We start from the raw sequence: 21,916 nt of genomic DNA, 5'->3' as shown, positions 1-21,916 counted from the left end.
GGAAACTGAACTTCTGAGGCGGTAAAACTCAGGAAGCGCCATCCATTAGCTGTAGTGCGATCTGAAATTGCAGCCGAGCAGCCTCCGCGCGCTCGCTCACTTCAAGAACGCATTTCTCCTGTCACGTTTATGCCCCCAGCGGTAATTTCGCTGCCCTGCACGCGAAAAATGAATGGGCGGCATCGTGCGCGTGGCATCTTGGGAAATGTAGTTTACAGGCTCAATGACAAGCATGGTCCAAGAAGGGAGGGGCGGGGGAGCAATTCGATCTTGGCCTCGGAATAAAAAGAACAAAGAATCGCCGGCAGTTTGCGCGTCGCGACGCTTCAGCCACGCAGTGCGTGGATTCAGCCGCTTTGGCCGTGCCCCTTGCATGCCGGGAAACGCAGTTCGCGAGCCCCGGATACGTCGACAATAGATGACGGGACTCACGTTGTACGTTCATATCAGGTCCCGGCACGCCGGAGCCTGGGCGGTCCACGATGGCGAGTTTGCCACGCTGCGACAGCTCATAGGCTTGTCCCCCGGGCATTCTGGTGGATTACGAACGCAAACTGAAGCTCTACGACTTGTCGCCCGTTTGCGCTCTCGCCGAGGCACAGGCTGCTCGCAAACCACCCTGCTCCGAAAACTAAGGTGGGCCCTGGGGCGCGGAGGACAGGGATGCGGGCGGAGACTATTGAGGAACTGCCCTGACTGCGGGGAAAGGAGGAGGTTCGCCCTGGGCGCCGCAGCTGTGTATGGTTCGGGCGGCTGGCACCGGGTGGGTTCTAGACCCAAGGTTTGTCTGCAGAAGGGGACCCGTAGACGGGGTGGGTTCGAGGTGGGGACATGGGACGCAGCGGTCGGAGCCACCTGGGACCCGGTGGCCCCGATGGAGCTATGATCTTTGAGGTATTGATGAGGAGGGACAGGGAGTGTGGTCAGAAGGCTGTTTAATGGGAGGTTGGTTGGAGCGCGAGGGTGGGGTGTTACTGGGGAATCAATGGGGGCTAATAAGAATATTTTAGTCTAAGTGTTGTTCATTGATTGATTAATGAGGGGATGGCAGAGTAAGCAACTATAATATAACGAGTGGTGGATAGGAACGTGATCCCCCAGGGATTGATGGAGGTATGATATTCAACGGGTTAATGGAAAGTGATGGGACATAGTAATGGCAAGGATGATGGTGAGGCTGTGGGGGGAATAATAGATGAATGGGGGTCATGATCAAGGGGCTGTGGTGAAAGAAGAGATAATGAGAGGCTGATGGTGTTGTTGTCAGTCAATAGTTGGGCTGTGGTGGCGTGACCATCGAGGAATTAGGGGACAGAGTGAGCAAAGAGAGGGTGTAGTAAACTAGGGTTGGGGGTTAACTTTTGTTGATATATAGTAGGTGAATGGTAAACTGTTAGAGTGTGATCATCCAGTGATGGATCCATGGAGAGCGGGGTGGACAGTGAGGGGAGAATGGGGAACTGATGTGTGAACATCAGGGAGTAACATGTTTGTTAATGAAAGGGTTACAGGTCAGGTGCCTAGTGCTGTGATCTATGGTCTATTGGAGAAAACTGAGTTAATGGGGGCTGATAAATCAGTAATTGAATGCTCAATGGGGAGCTAATAGACCATGATTCTCCAGGCATTGTTAGAAGTTCATAAGGATGTAGTAATAAAGGGGGCCTAATTGTCTAAGGGATTAATGGGGAGTGGGGTGAAATGAGAGAGATATAGGGAGTGGGAGGTACAATGAAGTAGTATTAGGATAAAGGTGGAAAGCAAGGGATTAATGGGGGCTGATAGGACTATATGAATCTAGGGGCAATGGGGACAAATGGGGATATAGTCAGTGAGATTTTAATGGGCATGACGTGGGCAGAGAAGGGTTGATAGTGACAGTTACAGGGTTTAATGTGTGGAGTGTGGGTGACAGTGATGGGAGGTAGACAGGCTCACAAGTTGGCCATCTATGGGATTAATGTTGGGTTTATGGGGTCTTTTGTAGGAACTGGGGGGTAAGTGATGGGGACGAGGAGGGTCTGTGTGATAAGCAATGGAGCCTGAGAGTTCAGTGATAGGGTCCTTTGGACCCTATAAGGTCAGTGGGGTCAGTTCCAGGGCTTCAGTCAGCCCATCTTCTGTGTGAGCTATCATGTGGGTCAGATGAGCCCAGTTTAGTTTGTGTGGTTCTCTCCGCCCTACAGAGGTAGGTGGTAGCCCACTCATCTGGTTACTGATACTGGCCGGCATCAGCTGACTGTCGGCAGGTCCTTGGGCAACTGGTGTGTGAAATGGGACGGACGTCGAAGGACAAGCGGGATGTCTACTACCGCCTGGCTAAGGAGAATGGCTGGCGTGCTCGCAGCGCCTTCAAACTGCTACAGCTGGATAAGGAATTCCAACTCTTCCAAGGTCCCTGACTGGTGGGCAGGTCACTGGGCAGTGAGGTGGGCACAGGAGGTAGACAAGTAGGCTAGGTCTGCAGAGCTCCCTATGGTAGGTGGGCTGACTCAGAGGGTCTCTGGGACAGGGAGACAGGCAGGAAGATAGGCAGAATACTGGAGAGGAGTTGGGCACCTGGGCAGTGGAGATATGTGGGTGCTCCTCAGGGGAGAGGGGTGAACTTTGCAAGGGTCTCCAGGTTGGAGAAGTGGGTGCAGCTGACCAGGATGCTTTCACTATGTATGCCCAGGCGTGACACGGGCAGTTGACCTGTGTGCAGCCCCGGGCAGCTGGAGCCAGGTGCTGAGCCAGAAGATTGGGTAAGTGTGGGGGTCCCAGATGGGAGACCCAGGAGGGCCGGCTGGGTGGGAGGGGCCCAGGAGTGAAACTAGGCTGATGTGGGCCATGTTGTCCACAGGGGCCAAGGGTCCGGCCACGTGGTGGCTGTGGACCTGCAGGCTATGGCTCCACTACCAGGTGTGGTACAGATCCAGGGGGACATCACCCAGGTAAGAGCATGGCTGAGGGTATTGGGGTATATCCTGGGTGAAGGCCCTTACCTGGGGTCTATGCAGAATGGAAGAGCAACAGAGAGGTGATGGAAACAGAGAGAGAGAAAGAGAATGAGAGAGTAACCATGGAGAAACAGCCAACGGGTCATCATTGCAGAGACACAGCAGAAAATGATGATGCTGGGTCCCCAGAGATGGAGTCCAGTCTTAGAGAGGCAAAGCCTGGGAATTTGGCTGACCCAGGGTCTGTGGGCCAGGACCATGGGCAGGCGGGATCTGAGGGCAGCAGTGGAGGGCCGTGGGGCCACTCATCCTCCCTCTCTCCATAGCTGTCCACTGCCAAGGAGATCATCCAGCACTTTAAGGGCTGCCCTGCGGACCTAGTGGTGTGTGACGGGGCTCCTGATGGTAAATAGTAACAGAAAGTGGGAGGCCAGGCGGAGGCCCCTGTGCGTGTCCTTCTCTGTATCTCCCACCTTGGTTGACTTACTCACCTCTTCAGTTACTCACTGCCTCTCCCTTCTGTTCTCAGCTTTCTCCCACATCTGGCAACTTTTCCCTACCTCTGCTGCCTGCTCTCTCTCTCTGCCTCTCTCTTCCTCCCACTTGCACCCCACCCTTTGAGTTTCATGTCTGTTGTCTACCTTTCCCTGCTCTCATCTCTCTGCAATTGTCCAATTCCGTTGCACTGTTCATTCGTTTTCAGCCAGTCAGCCATTCAACACACATTTACTGAGCACTTATTGTGTTGAGAAAACATTCATGAATAAAATTCCATTAATCTTTAACCTCACGGAGCTGATGTTCTAGTGGGAGCAAATGGGAAAGAAAATAAATGATTGAGCTTTGTGCCGTTAAAAGGGGACGCAGCCAGGCATGGTGGCTTCTACCCGTAATCCCAGTGCTTTAGGAGGATGAGGTGAGAGGAACACTTGAGGCAGGAGTTTGAGACCAGCCTTGCAACATAGCAAGACCCTGTCTAAAAAATTAGCTGGGCTTGGTGGTGCATATGCCCGTAGTCCCAGTTACTCAGGAGGCTGAGGTGGGAGGATCACTTGAGCCCAAGAGGTCGAGGTTACAGTACACTTTGATTGCACCACTGCACTCCAGCCTGGGCAACAGAGTGAGACCTTGTCTCTAAAAAAACGGGGTGGGGAGGCCAGGCATAGTGGCTCATGCCTGTAATCCCAGCACTTTTGGAGGCCGAGGCGGGCAGATCCCCTGAGGTCAGGAGTTCGAGACCAGCCTGACCAATATGATGAAACCCCGTCTCTACTAAAAATACAAAAATTAGCCAGGTGTGGTGGCATGTGCCTGTAATCCCAGCTACTTGGGAGACTAAGACAGGAGAATCGCTTGAACCCAGGAGGCAGAGGTTGCAGTGAGCCGAGATCGCGTCATTGCACTCCAGCCTGGGCAACAAGAGCAAAACTCCGTCTCAAAAAAAAAAAAAAAAGGTGGGGTGGGGGATAGGTACCATAGGGAAATCATTGAGCAGGAGGAAAGCAGGAGTACCTGTTGGAATTTTAAATGAAGTGGATGGGGAAGGCCTCACTGACTTAACAGTAGAGACTAAAGGAGGTGGGGGAGTAAGCTATGGATATGTCTGAAGGAAGAGCAATCCAGGAAAAATTCCAGCCTATGCAAAGTTCCTGAGGCAGGAGGGTACTTGCTATGTATGAGTAATGACAAGGAGATCACTGTGGTTGGAACAGAGTGAGGGGGAGAGTGGTAAAAGGTAACATCAGAGAGGTGACAGGGGACAGGTCCTATAGGGCCTCGTGGGCCATGGTGAGGATGTTGGCATTTTCACCGAGATGAGAGCTTGAAGAAAACCATGAGAAGGTTTTGAGGAGAAGAGGACTGTGCTGGGCTTGGGCTGCTATGAGCTGTGTGAGGCCCAAGGGCAGAAGCAGGGGCTCCAGGGTAGAGTAGTCCAGGCAAGTGATAACGGGTGGGGGCAGTGGTGGAGAGAAGAAGATCAAGTCAGATCTTTTGAAAGTAGATGTGTTAATGACTTCAATGTGGGTGTGAGGAGAGGATGCGGGGGGAGCATCAGAGGTGACTAAGGTTTTGGAGCTGAACAACTAGAAAGCTCAGATGAGATGGTGGGGATGGTGGGAGGAGCAGGTTTGGGAGGTAGGTCAGGAGTTTGGAGGTCAGGAGTATTGGAGATGTGGAATCTGATTTGTGAATCTGGAGTTCAGAGGAGCAGTCTGGGCTGGAGGTGGAAATGATAATGATGCTTGTACATGAGGTCATTTTAGAATTGAAATGAGTTCCTAAGGGTTAGGAGCTCAGAATATGCATCTAGTTGGCAGATAGTAATTTGTATCCAGAACCTTAGCAGTAAGAGAGCCTGGAAAATGTTTTTAGTGTCTGATCTGTGTGGTACAAGAAGATGCACAGAGCAGAACAGGCCCCCCTAACGCTGTTCCTCTTGCCACAGTAACCGGCCTCCATGATGTTGATGAGTATATGCAGGCCCAGCTTCTCCTAGCTGTGAGTAACCCTGGCCACCCCTGACCCACTTTGGCCCCCTCCTGGCTGTCTCCACCTCAGCCTCAGCCGTCTGTCCTGCCCACAGGCTCTGAACATTGCTACACATGTCCTGAAGCCAGGGGGCTGCTTTGTGGCCAAGGTAAGTCTCAAGGAACCTGGTGGAGTAGAGAGAGATCGCTGAGGGCCAACCTCACCCGCTGTCTTTGCCTTCCCACCCCGCAGATATTCCGAGGCCGGGATGTGACGCTCCTCTACAGCCAGCTGCGGGTCTTCTTCTCCAGCGTGCTGTGTGCCAAGCCCAGGAGCAGCCGGAACTCCAGCATCGGTCAGTGGGGTGGAGGGGCCAGGCAGGCAGACCGGGATTTCTGGGACACCGCCTGCACAAGGAGGAAGCGGCAGTCACGCCTCATTCCACCTTCCCCCAGCAGAGGCCTTCGCTGTCTGTCAGGGCTATGACCCTCCCGAGGGCTTCATCCCGGACCTGAGCAAACCCCTGCTGGACCATTCTTACGGTGAGAGCTGGAGCGTGGGTCACCCTGGGGGACTCTGCCGCACCTTATGCAATCTAGGTCCCATGAGGGCCCACAGCCTCACCCCCTAGTGGAGGCTTTGTCCCTTCATGGGAATTTTTTTTCCAAGGGGATCCTCAGCCCCATTTTCTGGTGGAAATCCCATCCCTTTATGGGTATTTTGTCCCAGGAGGAGCTTCAGCCCAGGCAGTCCTCTAGTGGTAACTCTTGGGCCTGGTGAAAATTCCATCCCAGGAGGATCCTGAGCCCTGCCCCAGTGGAGGCTCCACCTGCCTAAGGACATTCTCTCCTAGGAAGATCTCAGTCACGCCCCCAGGTGGAAGCCTCCTTGGTGTGAAACTTTTGCCCCTTAAGCCTCTAGCAGGAAGAGACAGAGCCTGCCCCTGGAATGACATTTGAGTGAGGGAGACGTCATCCAGGCAGCATATAATCCAATGTCAGGTGGACATATATGCAGGAAAAAGAGCAGGGCACCAATGTTTTAGAAGGCGTGATTATGGAGGGCCTCCCCAAGGAGGTGATCTGAACCAAATGAAGGATTTCTGGTGGGGTGAGAAGAGAGTAGCTGGTGGATCTGAGGGGAGGGCTTGTCAACCATACTGCCGCCTGTGTCATGACTGGCCCCAGGCATCCAGACCTTGTCCTCAGTTATCTCCCCCTGTTCCTAAGACCCAGATTTCAACCAGCTGGATGGTCCCACCCGCATCATTGTACCTTTTGTGACTTGTGGGGACCTGAGCTCCTATGATTCGGACCGCAGTTACCCACTGGACGTGAGTGCCCAAGCAACACTAGGTGGGTGGGAGCAAGGCTGTCCTAGATTCCCAGGTCCTCACCATCTCCCTACCCCTCTGTCTCTGCAGCTAGAGGACGGCTCAAAGTACAAGTACACTCCACCCACACAGCCCCCCATCTCGCCACCATACCAGGAGGCCTGCACGTTGAAGAAGAAGGGGCAGCTGGCCAAGGAGATCCGCCCCCAGGACTGCCCCATCAGCAGAGTAGACACGCTTCCCCAGCCCCTGGTCGCCCCTCAGCGCCACAGCCTGCTGGCCCCTGAGGTCTGAAAATGTGACTCTCAACCCGCATTGACCCCTTCCCCATGTGCCTCTTTCTGACCCAAATCTCATGGTTTCTGGGGCCAAAATTCCCTTTCCTGCCTCCCAATAGCTATAAAAAATTGGTGAAACCAAGCATAATGAATGGAAAAATTTCACCAAATATGTGAGTCACTTTTCTTTTTCTTGAGTAGATGGAAGACAATGAAATGAGTTGTTCACCTTAACCCATTACGGTAAGTTTGCCTTGTTATCTAAAGGTTTGAGTAAGGGCAACCTTTATGAAAAACCTCAGTAAAATTTCACCTTTGAAATTTTTATGTCAACTGATAAGATTTTAATCAACAAACCCTTTTCTAAACATCTATTGTTGTATGACAGGAACTGCTTTAAGCATTTTACATTTGAAGCATTCAGTAAACATTTATTGAGCACATACTGTGTGCCAGGCATTGTTCTAGGTTTGGAGATAGAGCAGGGAGCAAAACAGAAATATCTTGGCTCTCACAGTACTTCCAGTTTGGAAAAGAGGCAACAATCAATAAAACAGTCTATAAGTTCTAGAGTTTACATACACACATATATTATATAGCTTGCATTTTTCAATTTACATATCTTGCAATATATATAATAAGTAAGAGTAATATGGGATATGAAAAATAGAAAAAAGTAAAGCAGGGTGAAGAGAATCAGGAATTCTAGGCATGGCAGTTTTCATCTTTTGGTGTTTTTGTTTTGAGACAAGGTCTCACTCTGTCGCCCAGGCTGGAGTTCAGTGGTGCAATCTCCCGGGCTCAAAAAATCCTCCCACCTCAGCCTCCTGAGTAGCTGGGACTACAGGCGTGCACCACCATGCCCGGCAAATTTTTGTATTTTTAGGGGAAATGGAGTTTCGCCATGTTGCCCAGACTGGTCTCGATCTACTGGGCTCAAGCGATCTGCCGTTCTCGGCCTCCCAAAGTACCAGGATTACAGGCATGAGCCACTGCGCCCAGCCAGCTTGCACTTTTTAAAAGGGTTGTCATAGAAGGCCTCAGACATTCCTCAGAGGTAATATCTGAGCAAAGACCTAAAGGCATTGCTGGAGGGAAGCTGTGTGTTTATCTGAGGGAAGAGCATTTCGGGTAAAGGAAATAGCCAAGTCCCAAAGGTGGAACTGCACGTGGTATGGGAGGAAAGTTTATCCATAGCCAAATGTGCTAAAACCACAATGTTAGAGGATGGCCCTTTCTGACAATGGCATAGCAGGTTATTCAGACTAAGTCAGCCATCACAAAAAGTCACCGTTTTTTTTTTGAAGCGGAGCCTTGCTCTGTTACCCAGGCTGGAGTGCGGTGGCGTAATCTTAGCTCACTGCAACCTCCATCTGCCGGGTTCAAGCGATTCTCCTGCCTCAGCCTCCCGAGTAGCTGGGATTACAGGTGCCCGCCACCATGCATGGCTAATTTTTGTATTTTTAGTAGAGACAGGGTTTCGTCATGTTGGCCAGACTGGTCTCAAACTCCTGACCTCGGGTGATCCACCCGCCTTGGCCTCCCAAAGTGCTGGGATTAGAGGCATGAGCCACCGCACCCGGCCTTTTTTGTTTTGTTTTGAGATGGAGTCTCCCTCTGTCGCCCAGGCTGGATGGAGTACAGTGGCCCTATCTCAGCTCACTCCAACCTCCGCCTCCCAGGTTCAAGAGATTCTCCTGCCTCAGCCTCCTGAGTAGCTGGGATTACAGACGCATGCTGCCCCCTCACCCAGCTAATTTTTGTATTTTTAGTAGAGACGGGGTTTCGCCATGTTGGCCATGCTGGTCTCAAACTCCTGACCTCACAAAATCTGCCTGCCTCAGGCCTCCCAAAGTGCTGGGATTACAGGCGTGAGCCACCACACCCGGCCACAAGAAGCCACCTTAAGGGAAACTGAAACAGCAAATCATTGTGTGAAAGAGATTTACAATTTCTAATATTTAAAGGATCCTGTAAATCAATAAGGAAAAAAATGAGAGTGACCAGTAAGCACATGAAAAGCTGCTCATCAGGAAAATGCAAATGAAAACTCAAAATATCAACAACACTAAGTATTTGGAAGGATATGCAGCAATTGAAAGCCTCATACACGCTACTGGGAAGGTAAAATGGTGCAGCCACTGTGGAAAACTTAGGCATTACCTACTAAAGCTGCATGTGTGCCAATTCCACTCCTAAAAAGTGAGTCCTGGAGGCCGGGCATGGTGGCTCAACACCTGTAATCCCAGCACTTTGGGAGGCCGAGGTGGGTGGATCGCCTGAGGTCAGGAGTTCAAGACCAGCCTGACCAACATGGCAAAACCGTATCTCTACTAAAAATACAAAAATTAGCCAGGCCTGGTGGCGGGCGCCTGTAATCTCAGCTACTCAGGAGGCTGAGGCAGGAATCACTTGAACCTGGGAGGTGGAGGTTGCAGTGAGCTGAGAACGTGCCACTGCACTCCAGCCTGGGCGACAGAGTGAGACTCCGTCTGAATAAAATAAAAAGGAAATGAGTCCTAGAGTGTTGTTAGCAGCACTATCTGTAGTATGCCCATTAAATCGTGGTACATTCACTATAGAGAACTGTATAACAATGACAGTGAACATCCTGCAATTACACCAAATAGCACCTTGTAGTTATTCATTAAACTGAATATATATGCATTTTCTGTATGTAATGGTTCACCATAAAAGTAGGAGGAAATGTCACAAAAATGTTAGCAGCAGAGTTAGCTGGGTGTGGTAGCACATGCCCCGCCTGTATTCCCAGCTACTTGGGAGGCTGAGACGGGAGGCTCACTTGAGCTTGGGAGGTTAAGGTTGTTGTAAGCTATGATGGAGCCCCACTGCACTCCGGCCTGGGTGACAGAGCAAGACCCTGTCTCTAAAAAAACAAAACAAACAAAAACCTTTCTTTGACTTTCGGTTAGCTGGCAAGCTGATACAACTCAGAAACTGCTCAGTGTCAGGAAAACCAGAACTTGTTGATGAACTTGTTTTCAAAATATCATCTCATCAACGAGGCCTGGACACAGAAGCCCTGAGGAGGGATCTGCAACAACCCTGAAGACAAGGAAAGAAAGCATAGAAGTCTGTCCACACTGCAGTGGGAATTCTTGAGTGAGGTCTTACCTCTTCTTTAAACCTCTTCAGGAGTGTCCTGATTATATCCAGAAATTTCCCTAAAGGCAGGGATTCTTAACCTGGATAGAAGCCAGGGGTAACCATAAACTTGATGGAAGAAAATGTTACATCTTTATTTTCAGCAATAAAACAACTTTAGCCTTACTCCCAAGTTATAAATGCTGGCAACAAATCACAATAGTAAAAGCAGTACCTGGGATTTTCCCACCAATACAAACCAGTTACAACAACTGTAATGTAACATAAAAAGGGCATCTTGAAGTATTGTTCATATTTGTCACCTCTTGGAATGATAGCAGATCCTATAAGTTGATGTATTAATTAAAAAGCCCATATATGACTACAGCTCAATTTTGTTTCAATTTAATATATAGTAATAATTGTAATTCAGTGTAATTGGCTTCCATTGTCATCTGTGTGTGTGTGTATGTGTGTGTATATACTTTTAAAAATATTCTGTGAAGGGGTTCACAGATTTAACCAGATGCCAAAGGGTTCCGCAGAACAAATTTATTTATTTATTTTGAGACAGAATTTTGCTCTGTCACCTAGGCTGGAGTGCAATGGCGTGATCTTGGCTCACCGCAACCTCCACCTCCTGGGTTCAAGCGATTCTCCTGCTTCAGCCTCCTGAGTAGCTGGGATTACAGGCATGCACCACCACACCCAGCTAATTTTTTTATATTTTTAGTAGAGATGGGGTTTTGCCATGTTGGCCGGGCTGGTCTTGAACTCCTTGCCTCAAGTGATCCGCCCACCTCGGCCGGTTTTTTTTTTTTTTTTGAGACTTGCTCTTGTCGCCAAGGCTGGAGTGCAGTGGTGTGACCTCGGCTCACTGCAACCTCTGCCTCCCAGGTTCAAGCGATTCTCCTGCCTCAGCCTCCCAAGTAACTGGGATTACAGGCGCCCACCACCATGCCCGGATAATTTTTGTATTTTTAGTAGAGACGGGGTTTCACCATGTTATCCAGGCTGGTCTTGAACTCCTGACCTCAGGTGATCTGCCCGCCTCGGCCTCCCAAAGTGCTGGGATTACATGCGTGAACCACTGCGCCTGGCCTCCAGAACAAATTTTTTAGGTTAAGAACCTGTCTTAAAGAAACGTCAGGGCCGGGCACGGTGGCTCATGCCTGTAATCCCAGCACTTTGGGAGGCTGAGGCGGGTAGATCACTTGAGGTCAGGAGTTCGAGACCAGTCTGGCCAACATAGTGAAACCCCGTCTCTACCAAAAATACAAAAATTAGCTGGGTGTAGTGGTGCATGCCTGTAATCCCAGCTACTCGGGAGACTGAGGCAGGAGAATCACCTGAACCCGGGAAATGAAGGTTACAGTGAGCCAAGGTCGTGCCACTGCACTCCAGCCTGGACAACAGAGTGAGATTCTGTCTCAAAAAAAAAAAAGCAACGTCAGAAAGTCTACCTGGACTGCAGTCCTCAATTTCTATAACAATGAACAGGAGCTGACAGAAACTCCCCAACTAGACAAACAGAACTGTTTTCTACAGCTTAATCCTGTGTCCTTAGAAACTCACGTACTCTGTGATCCAAGGACTATCCACGCCGCAGTCCAGTGACCTCAGGAGTATCCACATACCAGTCTGCGACCCCAGCTGTTTCCACACCTGACTGTGACTCACCCCAGTTACTGTGTGTGAGCCCAGGAGTATACACACTCAAGTCTGGGACAAACATTGTCCAATCTGCAGTCAGAAATGGTGTTTAAACTCTGGAGCGTGTGTTCATAGGCATGCCTACACTCTAGTCTCTGACCACGAGAATAACCACACCCCAGTCCGTGTGACTTCAGGAATGTCCAGACCCCAGTTTTTGTCATCTAGGAATGTCCACACCATGGTGATTTAACCCAGGAGTCTTCTCACCAAAGTCAGTGTGACCACAGGAATGTCCACACCCCAATCTATGAATATGCACGGCCCAACAATGTATGGCGGAAGTGTCCACACAAAAGGCCATGTGACCACAGGGGTAGCCATACCCATTACAGTGCAAATTCAGCAGCGTTCACACGAGAGCCTGTGAGACCTCAGGAGTGTTCACACGAGAGTCTGTGAGACCTCACGCCAGGTTCTGTGAGTCCAGCAGTGGCAATGGCTTGGACTTTCCATAGCCATCTTAGTGGCACCATAAATGTGTACCTCAAACTGTGACCACAGAAGAGGCCATACTCTAGTCCGGGTGACCTCGTGGGTGTCCACAGCTCAGTCTATGGTGCTTTGGGAGTGGTTTTGCCCCAGTCCAGCCACCTCAGGAGTATCCCCACCCAAGTTTTTATGACACAAGTAATGTCCAGTTCCCAGCGTATGTGACCCTGGTGTTGTCCAAACCCCATAGTCTCTGGCTATTAGTGTGTCTATACTCATCTCGGCCTCAGGCAGGTGCACTCCCCCATCTGTATGACCAAAAGACTATCGACTCTCCTGTCATCGTGACCACGGAAGTGTAAAACTCCAGTGCCAGTGACTACTGGTGGGTCCACATTCCAGTCTGGGTGACCCAGGGGAGGGCACAGTCCTGTCTGTGTGACCATAGGAGTCTTCACACCCCAGTATCTGTGACCACACAGGAGTCAATTTCCCAGTCAGTGTGACCAGAGGGATGTTCACACCAAATTGTGTGACCACAGGAGTATCCACACTTATCTGCACGTCCTGAGAGGTGTCTGTACTCCAGTGGGTGTGACACCAACAGTGTCCACAACACAGTCTGTGACTCCAGGAGTGTCCCTCCCCTCAGTGTGAGTCTAGAAGGATCTACACCAAGTCTTGGGGGCCCAGGAGTGTTCATTCCCCAGTCTTTATGATTCAGGGGGCATTCACCCCTCCCATCACACAGATGAAGCATATCCACAGCTGGGTCTGTGTGACCCCAGCAGAGTCTGCTTCACAAGTCGTGTAACCACAGGAGTGTCCCCAGCCAAACCTATGGGAATCCAGGAGTGTCCACATCACAGTCACTTGATCACAGTGGTGCCGACTTCCCAGTTTATGTATCCTCAGTCATGTTCTTGTTCCAAACTGTGTGACCCCAGTGTCCACACCCCAAACTCGGTGATCCAAGAGGTTACCCTAACTCCAGTCTGCGTGACTCCAGTGTTGCCCACACACCAATCTGTGTGACCCTAAGAGAACACATCCCAGTCTGTGATGCTTCAGGAGTGGCCACACCCTACTCTGCATGACCCCAGGAGTAGCTACACCACAATCAGCATGACCCCAAGATTTCTTACTCCAAAATCTTGTAACATCATGAGTGTCTACACCCTCACCTGTGTGATTCCAAGAGGATCCACACCCCAGGCTGTGTGACCTTGGGAAGGTCCCTATAGCAGTCAGTGTAAACCCAGGAGTGTGTTCTTCCTCGTCAGTGTGAGCCAGGAGGGCGTATCTAGAGGAAGAGTGATCCAGGGAAAGGCGAAGGGCCGGGTGTGGTAGCTCACACCTGTAATCCCAACACTTTGGGAGGCCAAGGTGGGCAAATCACCTGAGGTCAGGAGTTTGAGACCAGCCTGGGCAACATGGTGAAACCCCATCTCTACTAAAAATACAAAAATTAGCCGGGCATGGTGGCGCATACCTGTAATCCCAGCTACTTGGGAGGCTGAGGCAGGTGAATCACTTGAACCTGGGAGTTGGAGGTTGCAGCGAGCTGAGATTGTGCCACTGCACTCCAGCCTGGATGATAGGCCAAGACTCTGTCTAAAAAAAAGAAAGAAAGGCAAAGGCCCTAAGGCAATGGCCCTGATGTGCCTGGCACATTTGAGGAACAGGCCAGCGGGGCAGGAGCAGAGTGAGCAAGGAGCCAGTGGCGGGCGGTGAGGTCAAGGGGGACCCGGAGGGCCTTGTGGGTCATGGAGAGGACTTTGGCTTTTTCTCTGAGAGAGATGAGAGCCACGGCAGGGCTCTGAGCAGAGGAGGACCCTGGGCTGACTTGGGTTGCAACAGGATCCCTCTGGCTGCTGTGGTGTTGGCTACTCAACTGTTACTGTTTGTCAAAAGTCAGAGAACTGTATGCCAAAAGGGTGAACTTTATTGTATGTAAATTATAACTCTTTAAATTTAAGTTACAACTTTTGGAAAACGTGCAGTACTGGCCAGGCATGGTGGCTCATGCCTGTAATCCCAGCACTTTGGGAGGCTGAGGTGGGAGGATAGTTTTAGTCTGGGAGGTTGAGGCGGCAGTAAGCTGAGATCATGCTGCTGCACTCCAGCCTGGACAACAGAGCAAGACCCTGTCGCAAAGAAAAAACAAAAAACAAAACAAAACAAATAAAACGTGCAGTACTTTGCAAGCAATAAAGATTTCTATTTCTGCAAGAGAGTCTGTGCTCATGCCTGTCCTTACTCCTCTCCTTTCTGCACAGACGCATCTCAGGAATGCACCTGAGGAAAAGGCGGTACCGGGGCCTCCCTCAACTGCTCAAGGTAGCGCTCCCTTTGTTGTCTGCTGTGAACTGAATTGTGAATTCAGCAAATTCCTTTGTTGAAGCTTTAATCCCCAATGTGACTGTATTTGGAGATGAGGGTAATTAAGGTTAAATGAGGCCATAAGGGCAGGGTCCTAATCTGATAGAACTGGTGTCCTCATTAGAGAGGGAAGAGACGCCAAAGCTCCCTCCCTCTCTCCCTGTGGGCACGCAGAGGAAAAGCCATGTGAAAACAGAGAAAGAAGGTGGCTGCCTACAAGCTAGAAAGAGAAGCCTCACCAGAAACCAACCCTACCAGCACCTCAATCTTGAACTTCCAGCCTCCAAAACTGTGAGAAAATAAACGTCTGTGGTTTAAGCCACTCCGTCTGAGGTATTTTGTTAAGGCAGTCCAAGCAGCTAATTGCCTCTCAGCTTCAAGGCTGATTTCAGGAGACTCATGTTGGCCAGGTGTGAGGGAAGTCAGTGCTCAAGTGAAGGAAAATTCAGTACATCCTCCTTGTCTAGCTGAAGGGGGCTCTGGGGCAGCAGGAGGGCCCCAGGGCAAGCCTGGGATGAAATCCGTGGCACTCCTACAGGTTCTGGGGGTGGTGTCCATGGAATATCCTCCGCCACATTACAAAATGACTAATAATTGCTTGGGAAGCTTTCAGAACTGCCCCGAGGCTTCCTCTAACACTCCACCCACACCTGGCTCATGCCAGGTTGCTCCCCCTGCAGAACACGTATGCAGCTTTAGAGCCATCGATGCCTTGGTTCGGGAGAATAGGTGTGGTGTCATCTCAGGCTCGGTGGCAGCCCGAGGGAAGCGGCAAGTGTTCTGAGTCTCTCTAGATGACAAAGGAGCTGAGGAAAGCTGGAGTGAATTATGAGTCACAGCCCGTACCTCACAAGAAAGTTCTGCCCAATGCCAGAGCTGGGAGCCATCAGCAGTTATGCAGCGTTGGTGAAGAAGAGCCTTGGGACAATTGGTATGCATGCCTGCACATAGGTGTGTGCATACCAGCACGTGTGAAGTTATGCAGGAGTGCATGGTGTGCTTATGCCCGTGTGTGTGCACATTGACAGTCCTTTTGTGCATCCATACATACATGGCACATGCGTGTGCATTCACGCTTTGCTGTTTTGAATGCAGGTATGGTTATAAGTGCATGTGGGCAACACAAGTTCAAGTGTGCATTCTCATGTAGATGCTAGGGTGCAGCAGGCACATGGGGACCTGTTCCCTGACAAGGGTGTTTGTGAAAAGCAATTGTGCATATGCGTGAGGGTGTACTTATGTGTGAGAGTCTATGTGCAAAGTCCGTGGGTGCTACCCTGAGTGTTTGTGTCTGTGTGTATACACGTGTATGCCAGGGTGCACATGCATGGCTGTGTGTGAGTGCGTAAGTGGGGAGGAGCACATTGGCCCAAGTTGGTAAGTCAAGTATCTATGCATGTATACCCCTGGGCACCCACCCCTGTGCAAGTGTGAGTAAACAGGTACACACGGGCCTGGGCGTAGATGTCCGTGCACATGTACTCTTGGGAGCCTGTGCATGGGCATGCTATATGCATGGCTGCAGGGATTTCCCACGTGTGTGTGTGCACAGATGCACAAGTGCCCAGGAACCTAGATTGTGGTCTCTGTACACATGTACCTCTGGGCACCATGCATGTATGTGTGCAAAAGTGCATGTGTGCCTATGGGCTCAGGTCTGGCTGTCTGTGTACATATATCCCCTGGATGCCCATAAAGGTGTGAGTGTATACTGCAGGTGCATATTTGTCCATGGGCCTCAGTCTGGGTATTTGTGAACATATACCCTGTGTGAACATGCATGGGTGTGTGGATGTGATCAGGTATGCCCATGGACCCAGGCCTCGGCATCTGTGTACAGGTACCTCAGGGTGCCCGTGTGTGTGTGTGTGTGTGTGTGCGTGTGTGCATGTATGCATGTGTAACTCTGGACGCCCATGCATGTGTGTGCACATGGCTTCAAGTGTGTCCAAGGACCTGGGTCTGGGCATGTGTGTACATGTATCCCTAGGAACCCATGTGTGAGTATGCTCATGTGTTCAGTGGTGCCAGTGGCCTTGGATCTTGGTGCCTGTGTACGTGTACCCTTGGGGGACCAGAGATGGCATTCATGCATGCCTATGTAGCACCATGGGGGGATCTGTGTACAGATTTACCTCCACCTCCACCTTGGGGATCATAAAGAAAACCAAGGGATGCGCTACCTCCATGAATCCTGGTTTCAGCAGAGCTAAGGGAGTGAAATTTGGGACCATTTTACTTGTCTCAAACCTTGTTATCTGAGACAAAGCTAGAGCTTAGAAAATACCCCTTCCTTCTTTCAGCCCCCAGAGACAATGTGGCCAGGCTCCAGAGGGCTGGGAAGATGAGCAATGCTTGTGAGCCACCATGATAGGAAGCAGAGGGGTCAAGAAGCCCCTGGGAGCAGGGATTAGGGCTAGGGTTAGGGAGAAAACACTTGGACCTGGAGGCTCAGGGGAGGCTTCCTAGAGGGGAGGGGTAGGAAGAGGCAGTGAAGGGGCCCACAGCAATGGAGAGGAGTTGGACTGCAGGGATGGGGTAGGGGGACAGACGACAAGGGGCACTCAGAAGACTAATGTCTAGGAGTGGGAAAACTGTTTGCTCAGCCAGGAAGCTGCATCCAGATCTTTTATCATTTGTGGAAGACCAAGTACCCAGGCCTTGGAGGAGCCCAGAGATGAACCAGTTTGGAGCTAGGGGCAAGATGGTTCCTTCTGTCCCTGTAACAGGCAGTTTAGGCTTAAAGAGCTGTCCAGGCTGGGCTTGGTGGCTCACGCCTGTAATCCCAGCACTTTGGGAGGCCGAGGCAGGTGGATCACCTGAGGTCGGGAGTTCGAGACCAGCCTGACCAACATGGAGAAACCCCGTCCCTACTAAAAATACAAAATGAGCCAGGCACGGGGGCACATGCCTGTAATTCCAGCTACTTGGGAGGCTGAGGCAGGAGAATCGCTTGAACCCGGGAGGCAGAGGCTGCATTGAGCCGATATCATGCTATTCCACTCCAGCCTGGGCAACAAGAGTGAAACTCTTGTCTCAAAAAAAGCAAAGAAAAGAAAAGAACTGTCCAGGATTCCACAGGCCCCTGGGGCCCAGGGTAAGCTGCCTGCCCTTTCTGGTCCTCGGTCTTCTCCATTGTCACATGGCCTGCCTGTCTGCAGCCCAGGCCCCGGGAAGCATTTAGCCTGAGAGAGGAGCCCATGGACAGTGGGCAACTGCTCCCCAAGATTGGGCCACCCTCCTGCTCCTCTGCCACTTCCCCAGAGGCAAAGCTTGGAAATGGGCTGGGGGAGCCATGGCCACAGGCCAGTCAGCATGGGGGAAGCCTGGTGGGGTTGAAACCCTGGGCTAGGAGGGGGCACTTCCACCACGAACCCTGGTCCCCCACCAACCCACCCGAATATAGCAGGGGAGGCACAGGGACCCACAACCTTCCTCCTGACCCCAGCTGGAGAAGGATGTTGCTGCTCCTGAATTCCAAGCTGGCCCAGATGTAGAGTGGTCCCCTAAGGGTGTACTTGCACAGACACCAAGATCCAAGCCCATTGGCACAGCTGAATACATGAGCATTCCCACACATGGGCCCCTAGGGGTACATGGACACAAATCTCCCCTTCCACTCATGGCACCCCAGCCCTGATCAGCTTCACCCCTAAAAGCTCCCAGGTGCGGGGTCAAGACCTTCTTGTGCCCCCACTTCAACCCCAAGCCAATGGCTTTTCTTTTTTTTTTCCAGAGATTGGGCTGGAGGGGTCTCACACTGTCACCCAGGCTGGAATGCAGTGGCACAATCATAGCTTACGGCAGCCTTGATCTCACAACTGATCCTCCGACCTCAGCTACAAGTGCGAGCTACCACACCTGGCTCTGAGCCAATGGCTTTTTTTTTAGATCCTCCAGAAGGTCAACAATACTGACTGCAGAACGTCAGGCAGCCACAGGCCACTGGGCACAGTTGTGCAGGCTGTGCTCTAACAAAAGTTGCCTGGCCACAGAAGACACTGGGAACAGAAATGCAGCCTGGGCTCCTCTAGCATCGCTGGGGCCTGGCTTGGGGCTGTGTCCATCAGGAGGAAGGGGCATCCTTTTCTAAAGTTCACACAGGCATTATGTGAACTAGTGGCGCCCCTCAGTGTCCAGGTTTTTAAAGGCAAAGGAAATCTGGACATTCGCAGAAAATGAACATGGCCCCAGAGCCAGGCATGCCTTCACCGGGGATGTCTCTGAGCTGGAAAAAAATACTCAGCCATTGTCTAGCGCAGCCCTATGCTTATCAGGAAACATTTTAAAAACCTTTTAAATGGACGAAACTAGTTCCAAGATGTCCTTTCAGTGGAACACTGGCTATGGTCTACCCGACCCCCTTACGGCTTATCTGATTCTATAGCGGGCTGCACTTTTGTCTTTGGCTGGGCCATTTTGCACCTCTGTAGAGAGAGAAGTTAACCTGTGCAGGACTGATAATTCCCGTCCATAATAAATGAATTTTGTCCTGTAGAGATACAACTGATCTCTATCCTGTAGAAAAAGATTATTCCAGATATTATATTGCATCTATTGGCAAATCCATTGCAGTATCTCTGGGAGTTTATATATGTTTGTTCTTCAGATTCTCCTCTGAGCCTAGTGTAACATCTTACGAGTTCCCTCAATCATAAATTATCTGGGCCAGGCGTGGTGGCTTATGCTTGTAATCTCAACACTTTGGGAGGCCGAGGCGGGTGGATCGCTTCAGCCCAGGAGTTCAAGAGCAGCCTGGGCCACATGGAAAAACTCTGTCTCTACAAAAAATACAAAAATTAGCTGGGAGTGGTGGTGAGCGCCTATAGTCCCAGCTACTCAGGAGGCTGAGGTGGGAGGATCACCTGAGCCCAGGGAGGTCAAGGTCTGCAGTTAGCTGTGATTGCACCACTGCACTCCAGCCTGGGTGACAGAGTGAGACTCTGTCTCAAAAATAAATAAATGATCTAAAAATCTTTGACACATGTTCACTTTATATTAGTAGGAGTCGTGATGTTACCATTTTGGACATAATTTTTTAATTGCATCTACCAGCTCACAGTACAAATGAGATCACCAAGCGCGGGGAGAAGGGACTTGCTTGAAGTGACCCTCATGGACTGGGACTGGAAGGCAGAGCTGAACTCAAGCTACTCTGGGCGCTGCCCTGCTCCTGGAAGGAAGGGGATGTGCTCTGCCCGGGTGTGGAATGGAATGGGGGGCTGTGACTCACCTCCACTATGGGGATATGGAGTGACCCTCTGGGATGAGGGGCTCATCTGTCAGGTCCCACCCTCTGTGCTGTGCCTTGATTCAGACCCAAGACACAACCAGCCGTCCACCCCACCCCAAGTGGTCCTGGCCAGGGGAAGTGCTTAAATGCCCCCATTGCCATCCTGAAATGCTATGCTGGTGGTGACCACAGGAAAGCTTTATTCTAGGCATCTTATTTCAACTGCTGGGCCCCCGCTTCCTTATCTATAAAATGTAGTTCCAGTTCCTGCCTTATATGATGTGGAGAAGATTAAATGAGATCATGGACATGAAGCTCTTCAAATTGCCCGGCACAGATTAAGCGCTCAACATATATCAGCTGTTAGTCATTAGGTCTGTTAGGTTTGCAGAACTTCCAGTGGTGGACATTTTTGAAGGGATGCTTGGGACCCCCTCGAGATGCTGGCCTAGCAGGACCCAGCTGCTCCATCCTTGGATGAAACACCCAACAAGTGTTCCCCAGGTTGATGGATCAAGGAGCTCAGACTCCTGGTCAAGGAAGACAGGACTGGCTTGCTCTCTGGAACCCCCATGTTGCTATCCAGGAGATCCTGAGGCCCAAGGCACAAAGGAGGAGCACAAGGAGTGGTGAGTTCCTGACAGGAAATGGTGGGGTGCCCTAGGAGAAATCACCTCTTAGGGTCTCGGTTTCCCTCTTAGGGTCTGGGCACTTCGGACCTGTAAGTTGCTGAAGACCTTTGCAGCCACCTTTTGGGGAAGAACAAATGTTCTCCAAGAGTGTAACGGCTGGAGGCTGACCCTCTCCCAGTCCAGGCCCTGCCATTGGAGACAAAGTACACCAGACACAAAGGGAAAACCCAGTCCCCCCACAGCATGGGAAGCTGCCCAGCAAGTTGAAAGTCAACTTGCCCAAGTTTTGTGGCCAGTGAAGGGGAGGTTTGCAGCCAGACCACTCCTGAGACTTACCTGGGGAACTTTGGGGGGTTGGATCAGGGGGATGGACTCAGTGGCCTGTGGGGTCCCTTCCAGTCCAGACTCTCCTCTGTGGCTGGCATGCTCTGACCTCAGAGGGCCAATCTGCAAAATGGGATGATAACCCCATGTGGGCTGAGAGGGCAGGAAAATGTATGTATTCTTCAGGGTTCTGTGAGTTGTAAGTGGCAGAAACTCCAGTCAAACCAGCTTAAGGTAAAAGGGAATACTCAGGTAATAGAAGAGACCTGGGACAGAGTGAGCTTTGGCCATGCACAGCGTGTCTGAGGACACTCTCTCTCTCTCTGTCTGTCTGTCTGGGAGGTCTGATTCATCTTTGAAAGTTTGGCCCTCAGCAGGCTCTCCCAGGTGGTGGCTGCCTCGCCTATCCCTAAACAGCAAGGAGTCCCAGAGGGCAGCAAAGCCTTTTCCCCTTCAGTTCCAGCTTTAGATCACATGGCCTGGCTTGAGTCACACCCATGCCTGACCCTGTGGTCACAATGACAGCTTGCTCTGATTGGCTGGTCTAGTCATGAGTCCACTCCTGAAGATATAGGTGGGAGCAGGGAGGTGGGGGAGTTAGCCCCACAAGAACAACATGCACTGGAGTGAGGTGAGGAGGAAGGGGGTTGCCAAAAGAAAATGAAGGTCGAGCCGGGTGCGGTGGCTCACGCCTGTAATCCCAGCACTCTGGGAGGCTGAGGCGGGTGAATCACGAGGTCAGGAGTTCAAGACCAGCCTGGCCAACATGGTGAAACCCTGTCTCTACTAAAAATACAGAATTAGCCAGGCGTGGTGGCACACGCCTGTAATGCCAGCTACATGGGAGACTGAGGCAGGAGAATCACTTGAACACAGGAGGCAGAGGTTGCGGTGAGCCGAGATCGTGCCACTGCACTCCAGCCTGGGTGACAGAGTGAGACTTCATCTCAAAAAAGAAAAAAAGAAAATGGAGGTCAGACATGATGGTTCACATGTGTAATCTGAGAACATTGGGAGGCTGAGGCAGGAGGATCACTTGAGGCCAGGAGTTCAAAATCAGCCTAGACAACATAGTG

The 21,916-nt window shown here is 51.0% G+C and overlaps 1 protein-coding gene across 5 annotated transcripts; it reads left to right on the top strand.

The window, feature by feature from the left end:
* The first annotated feature begins 450 nt into the window (after nucleotides 1–450).
* On the top strand, nucleotides 451–10,511 carry FTSJ1 (FtsJ RNA 2'-O-methyltransferase 1). 5 transcript variants are annotated; one of them, XM_007991578.3, is made up of 13 exons: nucleotides 451–636; nucleotides 2,187–2,394; nucleotides 2,675–2,744; nucleotides 2,843–2,933; nucleotides 3,266–3,344; nucleotides 5,386–5,438; nucleotides 5,524–5,577; nucleotides 5,661–5,763; nucleotides 5,867–5,950; nucleotides 6,638–6,741; nucleotides 6,832–7,029; nucleotides 7,221–7,262; nucleotides 9,953–10,511. In XM_007991578.3, the coding sequence occupies exons 2-12, from the start codon at nucleotides 2,274–2,276 to the stop codon at nucleotides 7,251–7,253; spliced, it is 990 nt and encodes a 329-aa protein (XP_007989769.1). In that variant the 5' UTR covers nucleotides 451–636; nucleotides 2,187–2,273; the 3' UTR covers nucleotides 7,254–7,262; nucleotides 9,953–10,511. The 5 variants fall into 5 exon arrangements, with proteins under 5 accessions (XP_007989769.1, XP_007989772.1, XP_007989771.1 ...); XM_007991581.3 differs by having other exon boundaries at nucleotides 455–636; nucleotides 6,644–6,741; XM_007991580.3 differs by having other exon boundaries at nucleotides 455–636; nucleotides 5,864–5,950; nucleotides 6,644–6,741.
* The last annotated feature ends 11,405 nt before the right edge of the window (nucleotides 10,512–21,916 follow it).

The sequence above is a fragment of the Chlorocebus sabaeus genome, chromosome X, assembly GCF_047675955.1.
Source record: "Chlorocebus sabaeus isolate Y175 chromosome X, mChlSab1.0.hap1, whole genome shotgun sequence".
NCBI classification, from domain to species: domain Eukaryota; kingdom Metazoa; phylum Chordata; class Mammalia; order Primates; family Cercopithecidae; genus Chlorocebus; species Chlorocebus sabaeus.
This window is presented reverse-complemented; position numbering and strand designations above follow the sequence as displayed.

What these genes read in the sequence shown, in the direction of transcription:
- FTSJ1 (XM_007991576.3), top strand. Translation starts at nt 2,274, where the DNA reads ATGGGACGGACGTCGAAGGACAAGCGGGATGTCTACTACCGCCTGGCT. An exon ending in TCCAGGGGGACATCACCCAG is followed by an intron (nt 2,934 to 3,265) that starts GTAAGAGCATGG and finishes CTCTCTCCATAG; the next exon opens with CTGTCCACTGCCAAGGAGAT. An exon ending in GTGTGACGGGGCTCCTGATG is followed by an intron (nt 3,345 to 5,385) that starts GTAAATAGTAAC and finishes CTCTTGCCACAG; the next exon opens with TAACCGGCCTCCATGATGTT.